The sequence below is a fragment of the Stenella coeruleoalba genome (assembly GCF_951394435.1).
Source record: "Stenella coeruleoalba genome assembly, chromosome: 20".
NCBI lineage: Eukaryota > Metazoa > Chordata > Mammalia > Artiodactyla > Delphinidae > Stenella > Stenella coeruleoalba.
Genome location: NC_137166.1, coordinates 42971784 through 42991796, shown reverse-complemented (window position 1 = coordinate 42991796; position 20013 = coordinate 42971784). Strand labels below are relative to the sequence as shown.

Below are 20013 nucleotides of genomic sequence, written 5' to 3'. Positions count from 1 at the left end.
ATAATTGTCTTCATCACCATCCTGCCCTTGGGGATCTCCAAAGAGTAAGGATAGAGCCAAGTCTGGACCAGCATCAGGAAGCAGGGCAAACCAGGAGGAAGGGGAATTTGGAACCCTCCCCCTCACCTCCGTCTCCCTGAGTTGGGAATGTCTTCTGGTCCCACTTGAAGCTGTCAGCCGGCCAACCTGGAACAAGAGTCAGACAGGCGCAAGGAGGTGGGGGCCTGAGGGTCCCCTGCCCCTCCCCGTCCACTTTCCGGATCTACTGTGAGTAGATCCTGCAGGCTGCCCACACGGTCTCTGTGGCCCATGGACGCTTGGGACCCTCCCACACAGCCTGAAAGCTACTCTGTGGTCACCTCCCGAGGCAAACTGCGATGGAGGAGAACTCTCGGGAAGGAAAGGGAAGCAGCAGAGCTCTGGGGGTGGGGGGAGGCAGGGGCAGTGAACGCGGTGAGGGAGCACATGTCCCACGGCTGAGGCCTGGGGGTGGGAGGCAGGGACCCAGCCCCATCAATGACTGGGTTTCACATCATCAGCATTCCCAACATGCCACGTGAATTCCTGCCGCCCTCTCCCACCCTACAGATGGCCCCTGGCGTCCCCACCCTCCAGAGGCGAGAGCCCGGTACAAAAGAGCCCTGTTCCCTCAGGGTGAGGGTGCCTCGTCCTGGGGGGCTTCTGGGGTAGATGGGGGTGAGGGAAGAGCTGGGCGAGCCTGGCTGGGCTCTGAGTGGAGCCAGGAAGGACCAGGGATTGGGGTTAGTGACTCCCTGGCACCCAGCTCCTCTGTGGGTCGCCTCAGGGCTGGACCCAGTGTTTCCAAGTGGCTGCTCTTCCTGGCCTTTGACACTCTCTTCCCACGGACAGACGCATGCGGTCAGACACATGCAAATGCCGCCATGAAATGTGACGGATCTGGACGCAGCCAGAAGAAGCAGCCTCGCACCGTAACACCCGTCAGGGCTCTGCACACGCCGACAGGCACCGAGACCCCCGTGCGGCAGACACACACACACCTGCGTCCTCCTGCCCACCACACACCGGGACGGGCATAGGCATGGCAATCGGGCATACACACGGACCTGCCTGCGTGCCATGCTCGCAAAGACACTCGGACCGGCTATGGACAGACCCACTCAGACACATGCGGATGGACACGCGGCAGATGCCACCTTTGCACCTGCGACGGGAAGGTACAGGAGGTAGACACAGGTGAGGGCCACGGGGCCTGGGCAGACGTGTGAAACAAGTGTGTAGACCATGCAATCTGAATGGGGGTGAAAATTGGTTCTTGGGGTGGGGTCCAGAAAAATCTTAGTTATTACAGTGGTTTGTGGCTCTCTAAAGGACCACGGTATATAAACATATACAGTCTATCCGTAATATTAAGATCTCACGGGGGGAGCTGGATTAGGAAAAACAGGTCTAAAAGCTTTCCTTAGTGGGGTGTAAATAAAGGTGGAGAAACACGGATGTGGATTACGACTCACTAAGAGACGTGCACGTGCATGTGCACACGCGCCCCCGTCAGGTGCTCAGGTGCTGGAACTTGCTCACTCACAGCCCCCTGTGCCCGCACCCTCCCAGATGGCAGGAGGCAGACGTCTGATCACCCGGGCATCCTTCCACTCTTCACCTGTCCCTGGATGACTTCCACCCCATCTGCCACAAACTTAGGAGCCCCAGGGCAGAACGTCCACCAGAGGGGTGCTGAGGAGGGCTCTTCATTCTTTCTCTCTGTGGTTTCTTCCCAAGGCCCCGTCACTGTCCCTGCCACGGTCCCAGCCCACGCCCAGAGCAATCCTAAGCAGCACCCTCCCCCACCCTAAATTAGTGGCAGCTCCCAGCCACCATCCACGGCCCAGACCGCTTCGCACTGCACATGCCCCGGGCGGCCCTGCCCCGTGCTCTCAGCCCCAGTCCTCTGTTCTCCTCCCCGTCCCACAGCCCTCTCGGCTGCAGTACTCACCTGATGCTCTTGCTTCTGCACCCTCTGCTCCGCAGGCCCCGCTCGCAGTCCCCTGGCCTCCCAGGGTCTAGGCCCCCACTGACCAGCCCCTCCCCTCCCCCTGGGTGCCAGGGGCCGCCTGCCTCCAAGGCCCAGCTCCTCCCTGCCCCCGGGGGAGGGGGGCACAAAGGGCCCTTGTCACCGCTGCTTGAACTGGGCAGCCTGATGCCTGGGTTCTACGAGCTCCTTCCTGGAGGGGCTGGGGGCGGCTGCCTCACTCATTCCCCCCTCCATCACTGCGTACCCTGGTTCTGGGTCCCTGGGAGGATGCTCTAAGATCTCTGGAGTCTCAGGCTGAGAAGCAGAAGGCATTGTCCTCAGCGTCTAGGGGATCTTGGTGGCAGTGTTAGGGATAACCCCGGGCCTGAGAGGCCACAGAGGCCGGTGTGGCCAGGAGGAGGAGGCAGGACATCTCGCCCTCGGCTCCAGTCACGTCCACCCTCTCTAGAGGGTGTCGCGTTTGGTACCCACATCCTGGTCTATTGTCTTCCAGCCACTTCTTGCCATCGGAAACAACCTTATGTGTTGACTCTCTCCTCCCGTGATAACATGACCTCCAGGAGGACAGGCCATGGGCTGCTTATGCCCAACCTAGCCTGCCGGGAGGCTGGCTCCTGGCAGAGTTAAGATTCGTCAACGCAGAGTGGGTGCACGGGTGTGATCCTCAAATGCCCTGAGCGGAGGCCTTGACGCCTCTTCCTTCCTCCTAGAAAGCTCCCCTGCCCCGTCCCACTCCCCGCTCCGCTGCTGGCCGTAGCCTGTGCGGCCTGTTGGCTCCCAGCTTGGACGCTGCTTCCTCTGGAAGCCTGCCCGGCCCCTCTCACCAAGCCAAGTTCCTCTGTTTAAATGCTGCCCGGTCCCTCTATGGCCCTCAGCACGCCATTTGCCAACCTGCACCCTCAGTGAGCTGCTTCCCCACTGGCATCTGAGCTCAGGTCTCCGCCTGCCTGTCTGTCTGTCTTGTTCACCACTGTATCCCCTAGAACAGTGCCTGGTGCACAGAGGGTGCTCAGCCAGGGCTGTGCTGACTCTCTGAGCTGGGTAGGGACCCTCTGTGTGCAGAGTCCACGGTGATCCTCCTGCCACCCCAGCCCCTCCCATTGGTCATGACCTTTGCATGGTGATGGTGGTGTGATGAAGTGGAGTAGTGGTTTGATCATGAGCTGTTTAGTCACACTGGGGCATCTTCTGTCCTCCTTCAGGCCAGGGCAGTAGGGAGGGAGGCGGGGAGGGTCCCTTCTCCCAAGGGAGAGCCCGGCCCCGGGGGTGGGGGGGGGGAGATGCAGAGGGTGATGGGTGGGGAAATCCCTCAGACTGGGGATGGAGGGGGATGGGGAGTCCCACCCCCACCTCGGGCTTCATGATGTCAGACTCTGCCCGTGCCTTTCCCAGTCAGGGACAAAGGCCCACTGAGAGTGGGCTGGGGCTTGAACGCCAGGGTTCCAGACCAGAGCGTGGCGTGGTGCTTGGGCTCTGGGAGAGGACACGGAGATCCTAGGGGACTCATGTCACAGCCTTCAGCATCAACGCCAGCCGCCTTGGGGTCTTGTGCCCGAGCATTTTAGGGGGGCGGGTCTATCGTCTCTCCGGGTGTGAACTGAATGACGGCTGTCCCTGGGGGCGGGATGTACACATGAGTGAGTCCCACAGAGGGCTCTATCGCTGGGATCTGCACTCGGGTCTCCAGCCCAAGGGAGGACTGGGGGACCGGAGAGCATGTGCCAGGAGAAAGGAGAGGTGCTACTCAGATCCCGCTACCAGTGCTGCCTGATCACCGGGCCCTTCCAGGCGAGGCAGGTGTGTTAGTTTGCTAGGACTACTGTGACAAAGTCTTACGAACTGGGTGGCTGAAGAAACAGAGTTTATTGTCTCACAGTGCTGGAGGATAGAAGTCTCCATGTCCACGTGGTATTTTCCCTATATGCGGGTCTCTGTGTCCAAATTTCCACTTTTTATAATCATACCGGTCCTATTGTATTAGGACCCAACGTAATGACCTCCTTTTAATGTGATTATCTCTGTAAAGACCCTAGCACCAAATGCCACACAATCGCACTGCGGATTAAGACTTCAGCATATACATCATTCTATTCTATTCTATTCTATTCTATTTGATTCTATTCTATTCTATTCTTTCTATTCTATTCTATTCTATTCTATTCTTTCTATTCTATTCTATTCTTTCTATTCTATTCTATTCTTTCTATTCTATTCTATTCTATTCTATTCTTTCTATTCTATTCTATTCTATTCTATTCTATTCTATTCTATTCTATTCTATTCTATTCTATTTGATTCTATTCTATTCTATTCTATTTTGCCATGCGGCTTGTGGGATCTTAGTTCCCCGACCAGGAATTGAACTCAGGCCACCACAGTGAAAGCACCTAGTCCTAAACACTGGACCACCAGGGAATTCCCAACGTATAAATTTTAGAGGGACATAGTTCAGCCCATAACAGCAGGAGTTCAGATTTTTATATGAAATACCTCTATCTTTAGATATTAGCCCAATTTTTGTCTAAAACATTGTGCAGACCAAGCAAAATTGATCTCAGGGCAGAATCAAGCCTTCCCAGGCCCACTCGTTGCACGTGCTCTTGAGGGGTAGTGGGTGGTTGGTCCAACCCAGAGGCGCTCTCTGCCCTCAGCCAGAGTTGGCAGCTTCAACAGCAGGAGTCTTCAAACTGTGGCCCCCCGGCCAGCAGCAGCAGTATCAGCTGGGAGCTCGTTAGAAATGCACATTCTAAGGCCCCACCCCAGACCTGCCAAATCTGCATTTTACCAGGCCCTCCAGGAGAGTCGGGTGCACGCTAATGTTTGGGTGCCTCCGCCTCACATCACTAGGACCACCTGAAGGACCGGCTAAGGTGAGAGAAGAGCACTGGTATCATCAAGTGCAATTAGCAATTTTGGGTTTCCCACCTCCCGGTGTTTATTCATCAGGAGGGTCTGAGAGGCCTCCACCTCCTCTGTCAATACGAATCCTTTGCATTGATGAGGTATTTGACAGTTTCCACTCACACTCCTCCCTCTCTGAGCATCTCAACAGCCCAACGATCTGAGTACTGTGGAGGCTTCTGTCCTTTTACAGATGGGGAAGTGGGGTTTCAGAGCAAGAGGAGGATGCCTGTGAGATCCCGCAGCTAAAAGGACGCCAAGCTCCCCAAGTCTTCCTCTCCCCATCCTTCGGCCTCTGTTCAGGAAAACCTCTCCCAGAGGACCAACCTCTCGTGGCTTCCGAGGCAGAAGTCGGTAGTGTACGGGCCTGATCTGGCTCCCAGCTGGGTTTGGTTTGGCTCCTAGGGTGTTGATTTTTAAAAAATCAGATTCCTTTCATCAGTTGTCAATATTTTAAAGATCAGGAAATTTCACATAAAATAAGGATTGCCACCTTCTCTTTTTTTTTTTTTTTGCCGGTACGCGGGCTTCTCACTGTTGTGGCCTCTCCCATTGCAGAGCACAGGCTCCGGACGCGCAGGCTCAGCGGCCATGGCTCACGGGCCCAGCCGCTCCGCAGCATGTGGGATCCTCCCGGACCGGGGCATGAACCCGCGTTCCCTGCATCGGCAGGCGGACTCTCAACCACTGCGCCACCAGGGAAGCCCGCCACCTTCTCTTGAAAAGGCGCTCTGGCCATGTGTCGCCTGCCTGTGGGCACGGCAGCTATGCCTGGCAGCCCTCTTTAGCCCTCTTTAGATGGGGCCCCAGGCCTCCCCACTCCCTATCTTTATGCAACATTGAGGCCAAATGGCCGAGGCCCTTTATCGTCACGCTAGCGCTGAGGTGTTCTCATGGGCTAAGATGATAGTGAAATGCATCTTGCATTTCTTCTATCAAAAGTGGGGAAATCAGATAAATGGAGAGGGATACAGTTTTCAAGAAGCAAGGGAGGGAATTCAACCGCTTGTGGAGATGAACAGTATTGCCCTACGTATCTCCTATGCAAAGTATGTTGTTATTGAGAGAATATAAGTGAAGATGCTCCTGTGAAACAAATCCATCACATCTCACTCATTTGCGTCACCTAGTGGTCCCTGAAGGCCAGTGGTTCTCAAGTGTTTTGGTCTCAGGACCCCTTTATACTCTGAAAGCTTATTGAGAACTTCAAAAACCTTGTGTTCTAGTGAGTTGTATCTATAGATGCTTAACCTATTAGAAATTGAAACAGAAATTTTTAAAGCACAAGATACACAAGCACACAATCTACCAGACGTCAGAAGGATGACGTCCTCACACGTCATGGGGCCTCGCTGTCCACTCACGAGGGAATGAGAGTGAGAAAGACGGGAAACATCTTAGTAGTTTCCACCTTGTGGAGCCCTGGAGTAGTCCCCAGACCTTACTCTGAGAACCCTTGCTAGGCATGTGAATTTATCTCTGTAAATTGCAGAAGATTGTAAGGAGGAAACTTTAACTTTCATTCCCTGCTGTTGCAACATAAATTCGACGTTTTCTGAAGTGGGGAAAGATGGGAAGAACAGAAACCAAATATCCCTCAACAAGCTTCCTTGCAAGCCCCAGTACACACCAACCCCGCACACCCCACCGAGCACTGGCCCTCCCAAGACAGGGGCCACAACGAGCCTCTGGCATAGGCCTTTGGCAGGGAGAAAAGACAATAGACTCTGGTTTGGAAAATAAGAGCTAGAACCGGACATTTTATTCCAAGACCGTTCACTGAGGGTTGGAGGGTAGCAGGAATAAATAAGGGACTGGGGGCAGGGCAGCAGGGGCTGCTCTATGTTCTGCAGCATAACCCACATGTTGCTTTAAAACAGCAGCCGCAGCAGAACGTGCAGATGGGGATGTGGGTGTCTCGTCTCAGCCTCTGGAGCACAGGCTGTGGGAAAGAAGGGCAGTGAGCGGGGCGTAGGCATGGGAAGGCGTGGGAGGCTCTGAAGGGAGTGCCAGGGGACCTCACCGTCAAGCCAGCTGCAGCTCCTGCTGTGTCCTGGGTCTGGAGGTCTGCGAGCTGGCTTGTCTGTGAAAGCAAAAGGGGAATTGAGGACGGCAGGGCCCCGGCAGAGCTCTCAGTCTCGCTCCCACCGACCAGCTCCTCCCCAGGGGTTGGGTCCGCTGGTTCAGCTGGAATCCTAGGAGTGGCCTTACGTTGTGGCCTTTCCGCACCTTCCCACGGGTGGTTCTCCTGCCTACAAACATCCCAGATCTGTCTTCTCTCTCCACAGCTGCTCACTCTTGCGTAGCACTCTCCGTGGCCTGGAGGCCAGCCCCTGCCTGTATCTTGTCCCTTACAACCCGTTCTGCATGGGTTATCCGTCAGATCTCGGCTTAAAAGCCTGCAGGGCTTCCCCTGTGCTTGGAGGAAGATCAGCGTTTGCACAGTTGCCCACAAGACGTGGCATGGCCACCCCTCGGTCTCCTCTCGAAGCACCATCTCCTTCCCTTACCAAGCCCTCTAGTCCTCAGGCACACCATGCTTGCCCCACCTTGGTCTTGGCTGGCTGCCCCCTTCTCTTCTCCTCCCTGTCATAGGTCAAATAACATTTTCTCACAAAAGAGCCAGCCCTTGATGCCAGGTAAAGAAGCCAACCCACATCACCACTCTTCCACCATCTTTTATGTTATTCACGAATAGCATTTACTGAACACAAGTGTTCACTTGTTTTAAGTTCACTGACTAATTTCCCTGACCAGGATGCAAGCGCCACGAGATTCTTCTCTCATCTACCTTGTTCACTGCTTGGTCACCACTGTCTAGAAGAGGACTTAACACAGAGTAGGCCCTCAATAAATAACTGTGGAATTAGATCAGGGCCCCCAGTCCCTGCTACTCAGTACCCCATCTCTGCACTTCGAGCAGCTGTCTGTCCCCCTTTGCTTGCCCTGAGCTCTGGCCCGTGCTGGGGCCTCCTGCTGCCCTCCGCTGTCCCCTCCCAGGGGCCTGGCTCTCCGTTGCGATTCTGGCTGCCCTCCTGGGCCCAGACCCTGTGGGCTCTCACCTGGGGTGGGAGAACGAAGCCACTGGTCAGGCTGACCAGGAGAAGCAAGAGGCAGGTGGCCCGGATCTGCGCGTTCAGTGCCATTGTGCCGTCCGTCTGGCTGTCCTTCTGTTACGTCTAGGACTTGCTCTGGTGTCTGGGAGCCCAGTTACAGTTGCTTTTATGGGGCCTCCTGGGGGAGGGGGGGCGGGGATGCTAAGCCCCCTCCCCTTTGGCCCAACTCATTTCCAAGAAGGTGGTGGCGCCGAAAAGGCGGGAGAGATAAGCGGGAACAGAGTGACAGGGAACAGGGTTGTGTCACCCTCAGCCAGCAGAGGTGTGTCCAGGAGGTGGGACAGACGCGACCAGACACACGCCTCTTGCCAGCCACCTGGGAAACACTTTCCCCAACATGACATCACCCTGTTGATTTCAGAAAAAATTCCACCTTTTGCCCCAGCAGCTGAACTGGTCGATGAGCAGGAGTGAGGCGCCCTCCTTCCCCACCCTTCCCCGGCCTCCTCATTCACATGCCATATGGCTGTCACTTGCCGGGCAGGGAACACCGTGACGGCCACGTGCAGGAGTCTGTGTCGACAGGAGCCCCCAGAACACGTATGGGGTCTTTTTTTTTTTTCTTTGATGTGGACCACTTTTAAAGTCTTTATTGAATTTGTTACAATATTGCTTCTGTTTTGTTTTGGTTTTTGGCCATGAGGCCTGTGGGATCTTAGCTCCCTGACCAGAGATGGAACCCGCACCCGCTGCATTGGAAGGCAAAGTCTTAACCACTGGACCTCCAGGGAAGCCCCACCTGTAGGGTTTCTCAAGTGTCAGAAACTTAAGATGTGGCCCTGGTATCTGGGAAATGTTCCTGCGAACTTTTGGCCAAAAAAGACAGTGGTGACGGTAATAGCTAACATCTGACTGCACCTCATGAGCCGGCAGGTGTATTGCCTCACTTTTGGGTTAATTCGGCCTGTGCCACCTATCCTCTGGGCAGCTCCTACCTGACCCATCCTGGGCTCTGCTCTGTATTCAGGGTGCTAGCTGCCTTCTCAGCCACTGACCCCAGGGGCCAGGCTTCCTAGATCCTGCTCCTGAGAGAGGAGTCCACCATGCCCACCTGAGACTTACTTTCTTCACTTTTCAGGAGAGGAGCTGCAGGCAAAGGTGAGGGCGCTGCCCAAGCTCGGCCAGCCAGAGGCAGTCGGGACTTCAGCCCGGGCAGCCTGACTGGGGCCTGTGCCCTCATCCCCAGGCTTTCCTGCCTCCCAGAAAACACAGGAGGGCACGGTGGGTCTGCCGGACCTGGCCCATATGGCTCAACGAGCAGCTTGTGCGCGTCCCATCCCAACTCCAAAGTTAGGGGCATCGTGTTGGCACCTTGAAACCACTGATGTGGGAGTCCTTACGCCACAGACGTCGGCAAACACTGACAACCCAGGCTTTCCTTCAGAGGGCCGGCTCCCTGCCCACCATGCGAAGGGGAGCTGAGCGGAGGCTGCCCGACTGCGGCAACCTCATTGCTACCCATGACCTGAACCATCTTAGAGCGCACACGGCCCAGGAGAACAGCAAACCTTGACTCCAGAGATGGCCCCTTGGCCATTTTCCCTCTCCGACTCACTCTAGGGCCATCCAGTGTTAACCCTACGAACCTGGGGATGGTGCTGTCAAGGAATGAACTCTTCTTCCTGGCCCCAAACTGCTGCCAGGGCCCACTCAAAGAGCACAAAAGTGGGGGGCCCCTGGGAAGTAATGCTGTTCCCTGCCATTTGCCTCCCCACTCATTCTGTTAGGCCCCTCCAGCTGCACACAACCTCACTCTCAGACAGAGGAGGAGAGGAGACGGGGCCCTTGGAAGGAAGAAACCAGCTGGGGGCATCTGGGATGGGCGCAGCGTGGCGAGCTCAGGCAGGTGACCAGGCCTAGATGCTGGGAGTGGCTGGAGTTGCACGGGGAGACACAGCAGCATCGCCCAGCACTGCCAGGCATCACTGCATCTCAACTCAGGCCAGGTTTCATCATCAACCAGGGGCAGGGGTCACAGCACAGGCGCCAGAGTTGCAGCGCAAGGCGACAGGCTGACGGGCCAAGCCTGGCTTCCTGGCCATCTGCCCTCCCTGGGGGTGGGGGTGCTCAAGGCCAGGCCCCACCATTGGCTGATGCAGAGGGGAGGGCGTCAGCCCAGAAGAGCAGGGCCAGGAGCCAGTCCTGTTTAGGAACTGGTGACACGAAGACCCCAGCCTCTCCTCCAAACACATGGGACATGTCCTTGACCCTGGCTCCCCCTGTCCCCCACACCACATATGCAACACCTGGGGCCTCCACGAGGCCATTTATTCCTTAATTCCTTCATCCACACAACCAACAGACTGGGTACCAGGCGGTACTGGACGGCAGGGACCAGCACACAGCCACCAACACAAGAGGGAAGCCCTGCCCTCAGGAGCCCTGCACAGACCCCGGACTCCCTCCCCACACCTGAGATGGACAGATACACAGACAGACAAGGCGGGGCCACATGGGGCCAGTTTATTGCAGTTAAATACCTCTCTCTCTCTCTATTTTTTTTTGTCCATTTTTTTCCATAAAGAAAATTAGAACACACTCACACACCCAAAGGGGAGCAGGGTTCCAGAAACAAGAGGTGGGGTGGGACATGGCCTCCCTGCTTAGGTCCAGGCCCCAGGGCTGGCCCCCCAAAGGCTCCCCTCCTTCCCATAAGCACCCTGTCTCAGTACCTCTAGAGTCCAAGGAGGCAGTGGGGTATGGCAGGGGCTCTGTCCTCCTTCCTCTTGCCTCCAGGTGAGGCCACTAGAAGTGCCAGGGCTGAGTAGGGGCCGGGAGAAGGGAGACAGACAGACGGGCAGGGAGGATATTGTTTCCAAGTTGAGGAGAGCAGTGGGTGCTTATCCACAGAAATTCATTATGTCTCCCCGTTTTTTGTTAAAAATCTACTATAAAAAACGCAGCTGGGGGAGGGGCGTCTGTCCCTCTCTGTGCTAAGGGCTGGGGAAAGGGACGGCAGGGGCCCGGAGGCGGCCCGCGCCGCACGCTGCGGACGGCGTCACTGCCGGGCGCTCTCGCCCACCATCTCCAGGTTGTGCTGCTGCAGCTGGGCGCGGAGCACGGCGTTCTCGTTCTTCAGCTCCTCGATCTGCCAGACACGACGGGGCACAGGCAGCCGGGGCTGGCTCCCCGCGTCCTGGGGTTCCTGGGCGCGCCTCGCCACCCGCCCAGGCCTGCCGCTCACCTGCTGCCTCAGGAGCTCACTGTCCATCTGCAGCCGCTCGGCCTCCTTGAAGGCCTCCTGCATGCGCTGGTTGGTCTGGCGCAGCTCCCGGATGTAGTCGCAGGCCTTCGACAGGATCCCTCCTTTACTCTGGGGGGTGGGCATGAGCGTCAGCACCGCCCGCTGGCCGCCGCCCGCCGCCCACCGGCTCGGCCCCGGGCGGCTCCCGCCTCTGGCGGCCAGGCAGACTCTCCGCAAGGGGTCGGGGACAGGCCGCAACAGCACTGAGGGCCGGAGGGCACTCACCGCTCCTGTCTTGCTATTATCTGCATTACAATCTGGAATGATTTTTGAAAGCTGGACGATCCAGTTGTTGATCTTGTCCCTCCGCCTCCGCTCCACTGCAGCAAGAACAGCAAGAACGAGGCTACGTTCACAGCACTCCCTCTGTGCCCGGGCGATTCACCTCCTAAGGCAGGTGCCATGAGAGCCGAGGCCACCCAAGGTCACACCGCCAGCAAGTGCGGGGCTCCGATCTGAACCCAGGCAGCTGGCTCCAGCCCACTCCACATCGCTCCTCAAGAGGAACCCTCAAGTGCCACACGTACCTCAAGGCAGAATCGACAGCTGGGGGGCTGCAGGGTTCGCTTTACCCGTCCAGCGTGTTTTCAAAAATCTGATTCAACATTTAAAAATTAGGAAACTTCACCTAACAATTGGCCTCTTTTGAAAACTGGAGTTGTGGCCACAGTGGGCACGTGTTCTTGGCAGGCAAGAATGGGCCAGAGCCCTTTACACAGGACCCGGGCACCCTTCTCCAGTCCCCACAGCCCCTGCATTTGATTCTCCATGGTGCTCAGGTCTCCCCACAGCTCTGGGCCCCGTGATCCTATTTCTCTTTTCATCTTTAAAATCACGGTCTGACCACGTCTCACCTCCACTGGAAGTCCTTTTCCAGGGCCCCCGCAGCAAGTCTCAGCTTCCCTGGCTGGCACTGCGGCTCTCAGGGGCCTGGCCCATCAGGGCACTGGGTCACCCAGGAAGAAGCGCTACGAACCCTCTCTTGAAGGCCAGGTTTGACAAACTACTGGCATATTTCACTTGAAAAGTCCAGATTTGTGATTTATTTCATAAAACACCACAACCTCACTCTGTCTGCTGAGTTGCGGGGAAGCTGCCCCCTTCAGGCAGGACTCGTATGTGTCTTTGCCCTGTCTTCTCATCTGGCCCGTCGTGACCTATGACGGCGGCCTGGGGTCTGCCTGCATGGCAGCCTGAGACCCCTGGTTTGGGGCTCACTGAACAAAGCTATCCCAGCCCTTCGTACTAGGCAATTGCTGGGGACACACAAGAAAGCCCAGCTGCCCCTGTGACTCTCACCCACACACTCTCATCCCCCTGCCAGGGCAGCCCATGGACAAATGCAGGTGGTGTCTATAGAGGAGCGGGGACCGTAGGTGGGACCTGGCAAGGAGGGCCAAGGGGTATTTTCTCAGGGTTGGGAGACTGGGAGAGGGGTCGGGTGAGCGTGAGAAAGATGGGGTGGGCCAGAAGCTTGCCCCTGACTCCTCTCCTCCGCTGAGGCCAGCCCCACCCCCCGACCCGACTCTCCCTCAAAGGGTGGGCCTGGCCACTAACAGGCACATCCAGCTGTCTTCTCCGGGTACTTGCTTTTGCCCACTCGCTGCTGACCGGTCCTTCCAAGAGCCCCCCACTTTGGCCTCGGTGACAACATCCTCCCACGTGGACTCGCTTCCTCCCTCCCTCTCCTCTCTTTCCGCCAAAACCTCCCCCTACCACGGTAAGATGATGCCCAGTATTGAGCTTCACCTGACCCTGGCCCTGGGGTCAGCGAGTGCAGACCTGGGCCCCAGCACTACCGTGGTGAGCGAACTTTCCCAGCGAGGACGACCCTGTCTTACGGTCTTTGGGGACTCTGTGGTCCAAAACAGCAGCGGAGCTAAGGGTCTGCCCAGGTCTGGCAGCACTGGCCACCATGTCCCTCAGCAGCGCGCTCCACTCTAGGGGTTCAGCTGAGGAGCTCTAGAGCAGATGGCTGCCCAGTTCCTTCCTCTACCCTCCCGCAGCCCGACATTCCTGAGCCTGGGCTCCGTGCTGCAGCTGCATCCCACACACACTCCTCACTTCAAGCCACCGGGGGCAGGGATGCAGGGGCGGGGGACAGCAGTTCGCATTTGCTTCTTCAAAATTTACCGCCTGCCCTACTGTGTGCAGGGCACTCCGCGAGGCTGAAGTCCATGGTGGACTCAACCTCTGTCCTGCTGGCACTCACAGCACCAGCGTGACATGCACGTGAACAGGAGACACCGACGCCACAGGACTGTGTGTTATAACTGAAGACTGTACCGAGTGCCTGGGGAACGATGCATTCTGCATGGAGTGAGGTGGGGCATATCTTCAGAGAAGGATTTAGAAAGGAAACATTTGGGCTGGTTTCTGAGAGGAAGGACATCAGGCCGACAGGCATCAAGAAACCCAGAAACGGTGATATGGAAACACCTTGGAGGGTGCAGGGGGTGGCGCAGGGTGGCAGGAATAGATTGCAGAAACAGGTTGAGAACCCCTGAATGCCCTGCTAGCAGGTCTGGACCTTGTCTTCTCTTCCCCTAGGGGTCTAGGCCCTCGAGTCTAGGGCCTTTCTTGGCAATGCGGTCAGGCCTGTGGCTTGGGAAGACCACTTCGGCACAACCGAAATGGAGGAAGAGCAGTTAAAACCAAGGCCATGTCCGTTTCTCAGAAGTCTTAAGTCACACCCATACAACATTTAAAACACAATTTAGAAGCAAAATCTGCCAGGACTAATGGGAGAAATGGGCAAATCCACAAATGTAAGACATCAACACTCCTCAGCAATTGACAGGACAAGTAGATAAAAAAATGAGGATAGAAAACCTGAACACTGTCAGTCAACCTGACCTATACCACCGACGGAACACTCCACACACAGCAGCAGATACACTGTCTTTTCAAACACACGCAGAAACTTTCACCAAAATAGACCGTATTTGGGGCCGTAAAACTAAGTCTCAACGAATTTCAAATAACTGAAATTATATACATAGAGTATGTTCTCTGACCACAACAAAACTCACTTAAAAAGCAATAACAAAAAGATAGCCAAAAAATCCATAAACATTCGTAGTTAAACAACACACTTCCAAATAAGCCATGGCTCAAAGAAATCATAAGGAAAACTGGAAATATCTTTAACTGAATGACAAGAGAGCACAACCTATCCAAATGGGATGGAGCTAAAGCAGCATTGGACTGGAATTCGCAACTGTAAAGGCTTAAATTGAGAAAAAAGGCAGGCTTAAAATCATCTTGAGAGACGGGGAAAACCCCCAGCAAATTAAACCCGTATTAAGCAGAAGAAATAAATTAGTAACAGTACGAGTGGAAACCGATGCATAGAAAAAGCAACTCAAAAATCAGACTTCATATAAAGACCTAGATTTCTGGCTCCTCAGAGGTTCTGGCAGTAGTGGGCCCAAATTCTGACACGGCAGCGATGGCTGGCACCATGCAGTCACCCTTCAGGCAGGACAGACACACAGACCCCAGTTCTCCACAGGGATCACCACTCCCCTTTCTGCCACACTAAGTATCCTGACTCCCTCAGGCCCCTGAAGCATCTGCGGCCCAGAGATGGGCCCCTGCGGTACCAAGAAATGTGGGAAAGAGGGAAAAAGGAGACAGAGCTGATTTGAAGTCCACTTCGGCACAGCGTCTCAGGGCTTGTGGATGGGAGGGAACAGGGCAGAGCCGAAATGGCCTGGCTCTCAAGTCCGGCTGCGGTAATCAGGACAGGGGTGCCTTTTGCTACTCTGGAAAAGGGAGGCTTTGGGAAGGAGGGACAGAAGGTTCTGTCTTGGACAAGTTGAGTGTGAGGTGTTTCAAGGACAACCAAAAATGGAGATTCTGAATGGGCACTTCAAAATATGGGTGCAAAGGAGATCCAGAGAGATGGAGCAGAAAGACAGCTTTGTGCAGTGCGGGGGGCAGGGGAAGCCCTGGGAGGGCATCAGGGGGCAGTCTCTCCTTTTTGGAATCACATACTTTTCTGGATAAAGCTCGCAGACGCACTCCCGGGAGAAATGACAAACACCGACAACCGGGGATAGGGTCTCGGGGATACTGACCATCCCTGGGCCTGATGTTTCACTCTCCTGAGACCGCTAGAAGAAGGGGCTGGACCTCCAGAAACGCTAACAGCCAAAGCACTTTCCAAACCTCGCCCATCGTGAAGAGTCACCTGGGGAACTTGTGGAAACACGGACTCCCAAGCTCCCCCTCCGACCTACCCATTCAGCACCTCGTGAGGACAGCCGTGACTGTGAAGCCCTGCCCTCAGGAGCAGGCTGGAAAGGAGAATCAGAGCAGGTAGAGCAGAAAGGAACATTCCCGAAAGGAGGGGAACGGGCAGGGTCAGATGCTTGGAGCGCAGACAGGAAAGGAAGCCAGTGGATTTGGCAATGAGGTCATCACGAGTGACCTTAAATAGAGCCGTTTTGATAGAGAAATGAGCCAGACTGCCAAGGGTACGGGGAGGCCAGGCAGAGGGTGGGTCAAACACTGCAGGTTAGGAGAGAGCGGGCAGGCCACAGCTGGAGGGCAAGGGCAAGGTCGCAGCGAGACTGATTTTTACAGGATGAGGAGAAGTCACGACTTTGGAGCTGGATTAATCCAGTGAGAGGCAGAGTGCGAGGAGGGTGGAGGGTGGCTGGCTGGTCTCCCGATCGTTAGCTGTGGTCTTACCAGGCGGCACACCACCCTGCTGGGGGCTCACGACTTAGCGCGCTGCACCCTCACTACGAGCCTCTGGGGTAGTCAGTCGCGTTAACGCGTTCTTAAGAGGACTGAACAGGCGCGGAGGTTAAGAACCAGCCTAAGGTCATACGACCAGTACGCAGTAGAGCCAGGACTGCCCAGGTAGACAACTGGAGACCCCTGAAACCCATCACACCCAAAACCAAGCTCACACTCAACCCTCCCCTTTAAATGAACCTGACCCCGTCATGAAAGCCTGATTCACGAAATCCTGATTCTGCAGCCTTGTGCTCCTCCGCCCCACAGCTCGGGCCCCCACAAGCCCCGTTCAGGCCCCACCCTGTCTGAGGCCCACAGCTGCAGTCAACTCTCGTTTCCCTAACCTCTGGTGCCCCACCACCCTCACCATCCAGCCTCCACACACAATCCCTCTGCTTACTTCCCCTCGAAGCAGAATAAAAACCTAGGAATGGGGACCCCAGGAAGGCCTCTGACAAGGCCCCACGTGATCTGGCCCTGGCCAGGCCACCCACGACCCCACCAACTTCCTCTTATCTTTCCTGAAACCTGCTCTTCTTCAGACACACCAAGTCTGTTCCAGCCCAGGCCTGGGTGTTTGCACTTGCTTGTCCCTCGCTGCCTGGGACTCTTCCCATTCAGGCCCCTGCTCAGCCGTCACTCCTAGAGAGGCCTACAGAGCACACTGCCGCCATAACCCTCCATCTCCTTACCCGGGCTTATCTTCCTTCACGTGACACATGACTTATGTTCCCTGACGTCTTATTGTAGCTTTCTGTAGTTTCTGTCTCTCCCACCAGAATGAACACCCTGCAAGAGCCAAGGTGTCTGTTCCATTATCTGCTGCTGTATCTGAGGCCTAGAACAGGGGCTGGCACACAGTACGTATGTGCTGAATGAACGCCTGAACTCACTGAGCAGCTTAGATCCCAGCCGCATAAGCCCACCTCCCAATCAAACACCTTCAGGACTCTCAGGTCCTCACCCTGACGTTCAAGGCCTTCCTTGACCCTCCCAACTCTCTCCTCCCAAGTACTCCACATAGAACCTCTGCTTTAACCAAACCAGCACCCACGAAGCAACCTCACTCTACCCTGCCTTCCTGTGCTTCCCTCTGCTGGACAGGCACTCCCAAAGGCCACTTCCCTGGGGGAAACGTCACCTGATCCCCCAGTCAGTGTTCAATCAAACAGCCTGAACTACTCTGAGCTTCCTGGACACTCCAGACTAGTGGCACGGGGCATGTACTGCCCAGCCTAATATCCACCTTCAGGAAATATCTGCTGAATGATGGCTATTTGGGTGGAAGTGTCCCCTGGACATGCTCTGGCCTCAGCCAGAGACATGGACTTCTCGCAGTTTCATCTTCAGATGTACTCTCTCTCAGACCAGAGCTACTCCTGGAAGCTAGGCTGGCAGAGGCGTGGGAGGGCTTGAGCAAAACAGCTGCTTCGTGGGAAGGCAGGTCCAGGTGAGCCAGACCAACCCAACTTTCCAAAAGGAGCAGGAAATCCATACATGAATGTGAAACTTGCCATTTAAAATATTAGTAATTAATTCAAAGTCACTAGTCAGGATGTTAAACACACTGCAGCTCACACCTCCTGCCTATTTGCTCACGACAGCGAACCTCCACATTTCTGCTTTTCCAGCATTCGACAAGCACCTCTCACGTACTTGTCGCATGCCTGCTGATCTGTGACTCCAAGCACCGGGCCAGGCTGTGCCCGTGAGGCCCAGCAGCTCCACCCTGACCTTACCTTCATTATGTTGAGCTCTCCTTCTCTCATCCCGTGGTGTCCTGGTTCCGTCGATTTTCCTAGAAAAGAAAAAAAAAATAGGTGCATGTTACCTCCAGCCCATTGGTCCAAACGTTTATTAAGGAGTCAAACTTAAAAATGATCTTTGCAACACGTATCCATATGCAGAGAGAGAAAGAGAAAAAACGAGAGAGAGGAGAGAATATGGCATTTTCTTTACTTAAACTAAAGAAACAAAAACCGACCAAAAAATACACCAACTGCCTGCCGTGTACTCAACTGCCTGGCTCCGATTTCAGAAACACATTCCCTTCCTTGGGCCCCCACACCAGGCCCTCCCAGTGTCCCCTACTCCTGGGACCAGGTCTCCTGCACATACGGGGAGTAGGGGTGTGTCCGGGGTGCAATTGTCCTCTGCGTTCCTGTCTGAAGCACGTCCTGGGGCGTCATCATGACATAGAACTGGCCTGCAGAGAAAGCAGGGGTTAGTGCTAAAACTGGGGACAGAGTCAGACCTGGCCGGGGGAGCTTCCCTCCCTGCTAGGCCTGTTGCCTCCCCTGCCTTCCGCCCTGGCCCCTTCCTTCCTTTACCTCCAGCCTGCAAGCTCTGGTCTGTGGTCTGTACGGACACAGCCGTGGTATCTCCCACACTGGACGCTGGGAAATAGGCAAATCGTGCCTCCCCACTGACAGCCTCAGCTGCCGGGCTGCCACCATTGCTGAAGGGATTTTGGATTACAGCCTAGGGAGTAGGAGGACAGAGGCCACCCTTAGCCATCTTTGTTCCCCAATCCATCCCCTAGTTGCCATATTTGATGTTTACTGCATTCTCTAGGGAGAGTGGGAAACCCCTCTGTGTGTGCCACTCTGCCCTGTGCCTCACAGCCCTGGAACTCGACAGATACTCAGCAATCACTTAGTGAAGTGACCCACTTTTAACTCCTAAGAGACTTTCCTGTTATCGTGATGCCCCTTTCACAAAAAAAAAAATGTTCCAAAGATCTTGCCCCAGGTTGCACTGTGCAGAACAGAAATTTCACCTGAGGGCCTGAAGGCAGCATCTTGGTCCCACGTGCCCCACCCCCTGGGGCTCCCCCAAGAACAGAGGCAGTGTCCCTTCTCCATCCCCCCAGGGGGTTGCTGGGCACCTACCAGTGGGAAGGGCGCTGCGGGACCTGGGGGCACAGAGGCAGCAGCGGGGCCGGGGCGCTGGGTGGCCCCATCCACACCCACCTGGGTCACAGCCTGCTGCCCCCCCGCGAAGGCAGCCGTAGACACGACGCTGACGGCGCCTGCTGTGTCGCCCTGGCCGTCCAGCTGACCATCAGTCACCTGGACTACGCGGTATGTCACCTGCAGGGGGCGGCAGAGAAGGAAGACCCGCGCTGGGGCCCGGGTAGGGGCCAGGTCCGAGCCCCTCCCAGCCCGCCCACTCTACCCGGGGCTCAACCCTCCACTTGCCCGCCGGTCTCCGGGCCCGCAGGCTCACCTGTCCTCCATTATTCTCTGTGCGGAATTGGTACTGGATGTTGTGGTCGCCGAACGCCGCCTGCTGGACGCTGGCGATGGCCACCGCCGTCTGCTCCTCCGCCCCAGGGCCGTCCCCGCCTGCGGTCGGAGGAGGGTAGGGGGGATGGTCAGAGGTGGCGCGGGCCAGAGCGCTCCCAGTGCCCTCCCGGGCGCAGGTCGCGGCCCCGGTGGGCCCCGCGAGCACTCACCTTCCTGCAGCTCGACGCCCTCCTCTGCCTCGGGTCCCTTGTCGTGACTGCGGGGAGGACGGGAAGAAGAGGGGGTCAAGGTTGCCCGCGCCCCCGCCCCTTCGCCCAGGTGCAGGGCCCCCATCCCGCCCGCCCCAGTCTGGGGCTGCGGCACCGCCAGGTCAGGGGGCCAGGGATATTCGCGCGGGTCCTCCCTCCCTCGCGGCCTCCATTTTGAGCTGGGCCCGGCGGCCGCTCGGGATCATGGCGGCCCGGCCGCCAGGCCGAAGGGCCGGGGCCAGGGCGCGCGGGGGCGCGGATCGGCCGGGCTCCCTTACCTGGCGGCGGCAGCAGCAGCGGTAGCCGAGGCAGCAGGATCCAGACCCGGGTCCAGCATGTCCATGGGGGGGGTGGGGGCGGGGGGGGCGCCGGGCCCGGGGGGGAGGGGAGGGGAGGGGAGGGAGGGAGGGGAGGGGGCGGGCGGCCGGGGGGGCCCCGAGCCCGGCGCTCACGCCGCGCGGCAGGAGGGGACGGAGGAGACACGGGAGCCGCTCGC

At 56.6% G+C, this 20013-nt stretch overlaps 2 protein-coding genes across 3 annotated transcripts; both read right to left on the bottom strand.

The window, feature by feature from the left end:
- Positions 1 to 6752: 6752 nt before the first annotated feature.
- On the bottom strand, positions 6753 to 8058 carry HAMP (hepcidin antimicrobial peptide; the record flags this gene model as incomplete). Its single annotated transcript, XM_079907665.1, has 3 exons — positions 6753 to 6854; positions 6936 to 6995; positions 7975 to 8058. 3 exons carry the CDS (start codon positions 8056 to 8058, stop codon positions 6753 to 6755), a joined length of 246 nt encoding a protein of 81 aa, XP_079763791.1.
- Positions 8059 to 10464: 2406 nt separating this feature from the next.
- On the bottom strand, positions 10465 to 19991 carry USF2 (upstream transcription factor 2, c-fos interacting). Of its 2 annotated transcripts, none has more exons than XM_079908589.1 (10): positions 19796 to 19991; positions 19479 to 19525; positions 19250 to 19368; positions 18913 to 19113; positions 18352 to 18502; positions 18140 to 18227; positions 17761 to 17819; positions 11498 to 11592; positions 11213 to 11341; positions 10465 to 11116 (listed from the first exon to the last, which is right to left on the bottom strand). In XM_079908589.1, exons 1-10 carry the CDS (start codon positions 19858 to 19860, stop codon positions 11027 to 11029), a joined length of 1044 nt encoding a protein of 347 aa, XP_079764715.1. In that variant the 5' UTR covers positions 19861 to 19991; the 3' UTR covers positions 10465 to 11026. The 2 variants fall into 2 exon arrangements, with proteins under 2 accessions (XP_079764715.1, XP_079764716.1); XM_079908590.1 differs by having other exon boundaries at positions 18994 to 19113; positions 19796 to 19929.
- Positions 19992 to 20013: the final 22 nt, after the last annotated feature.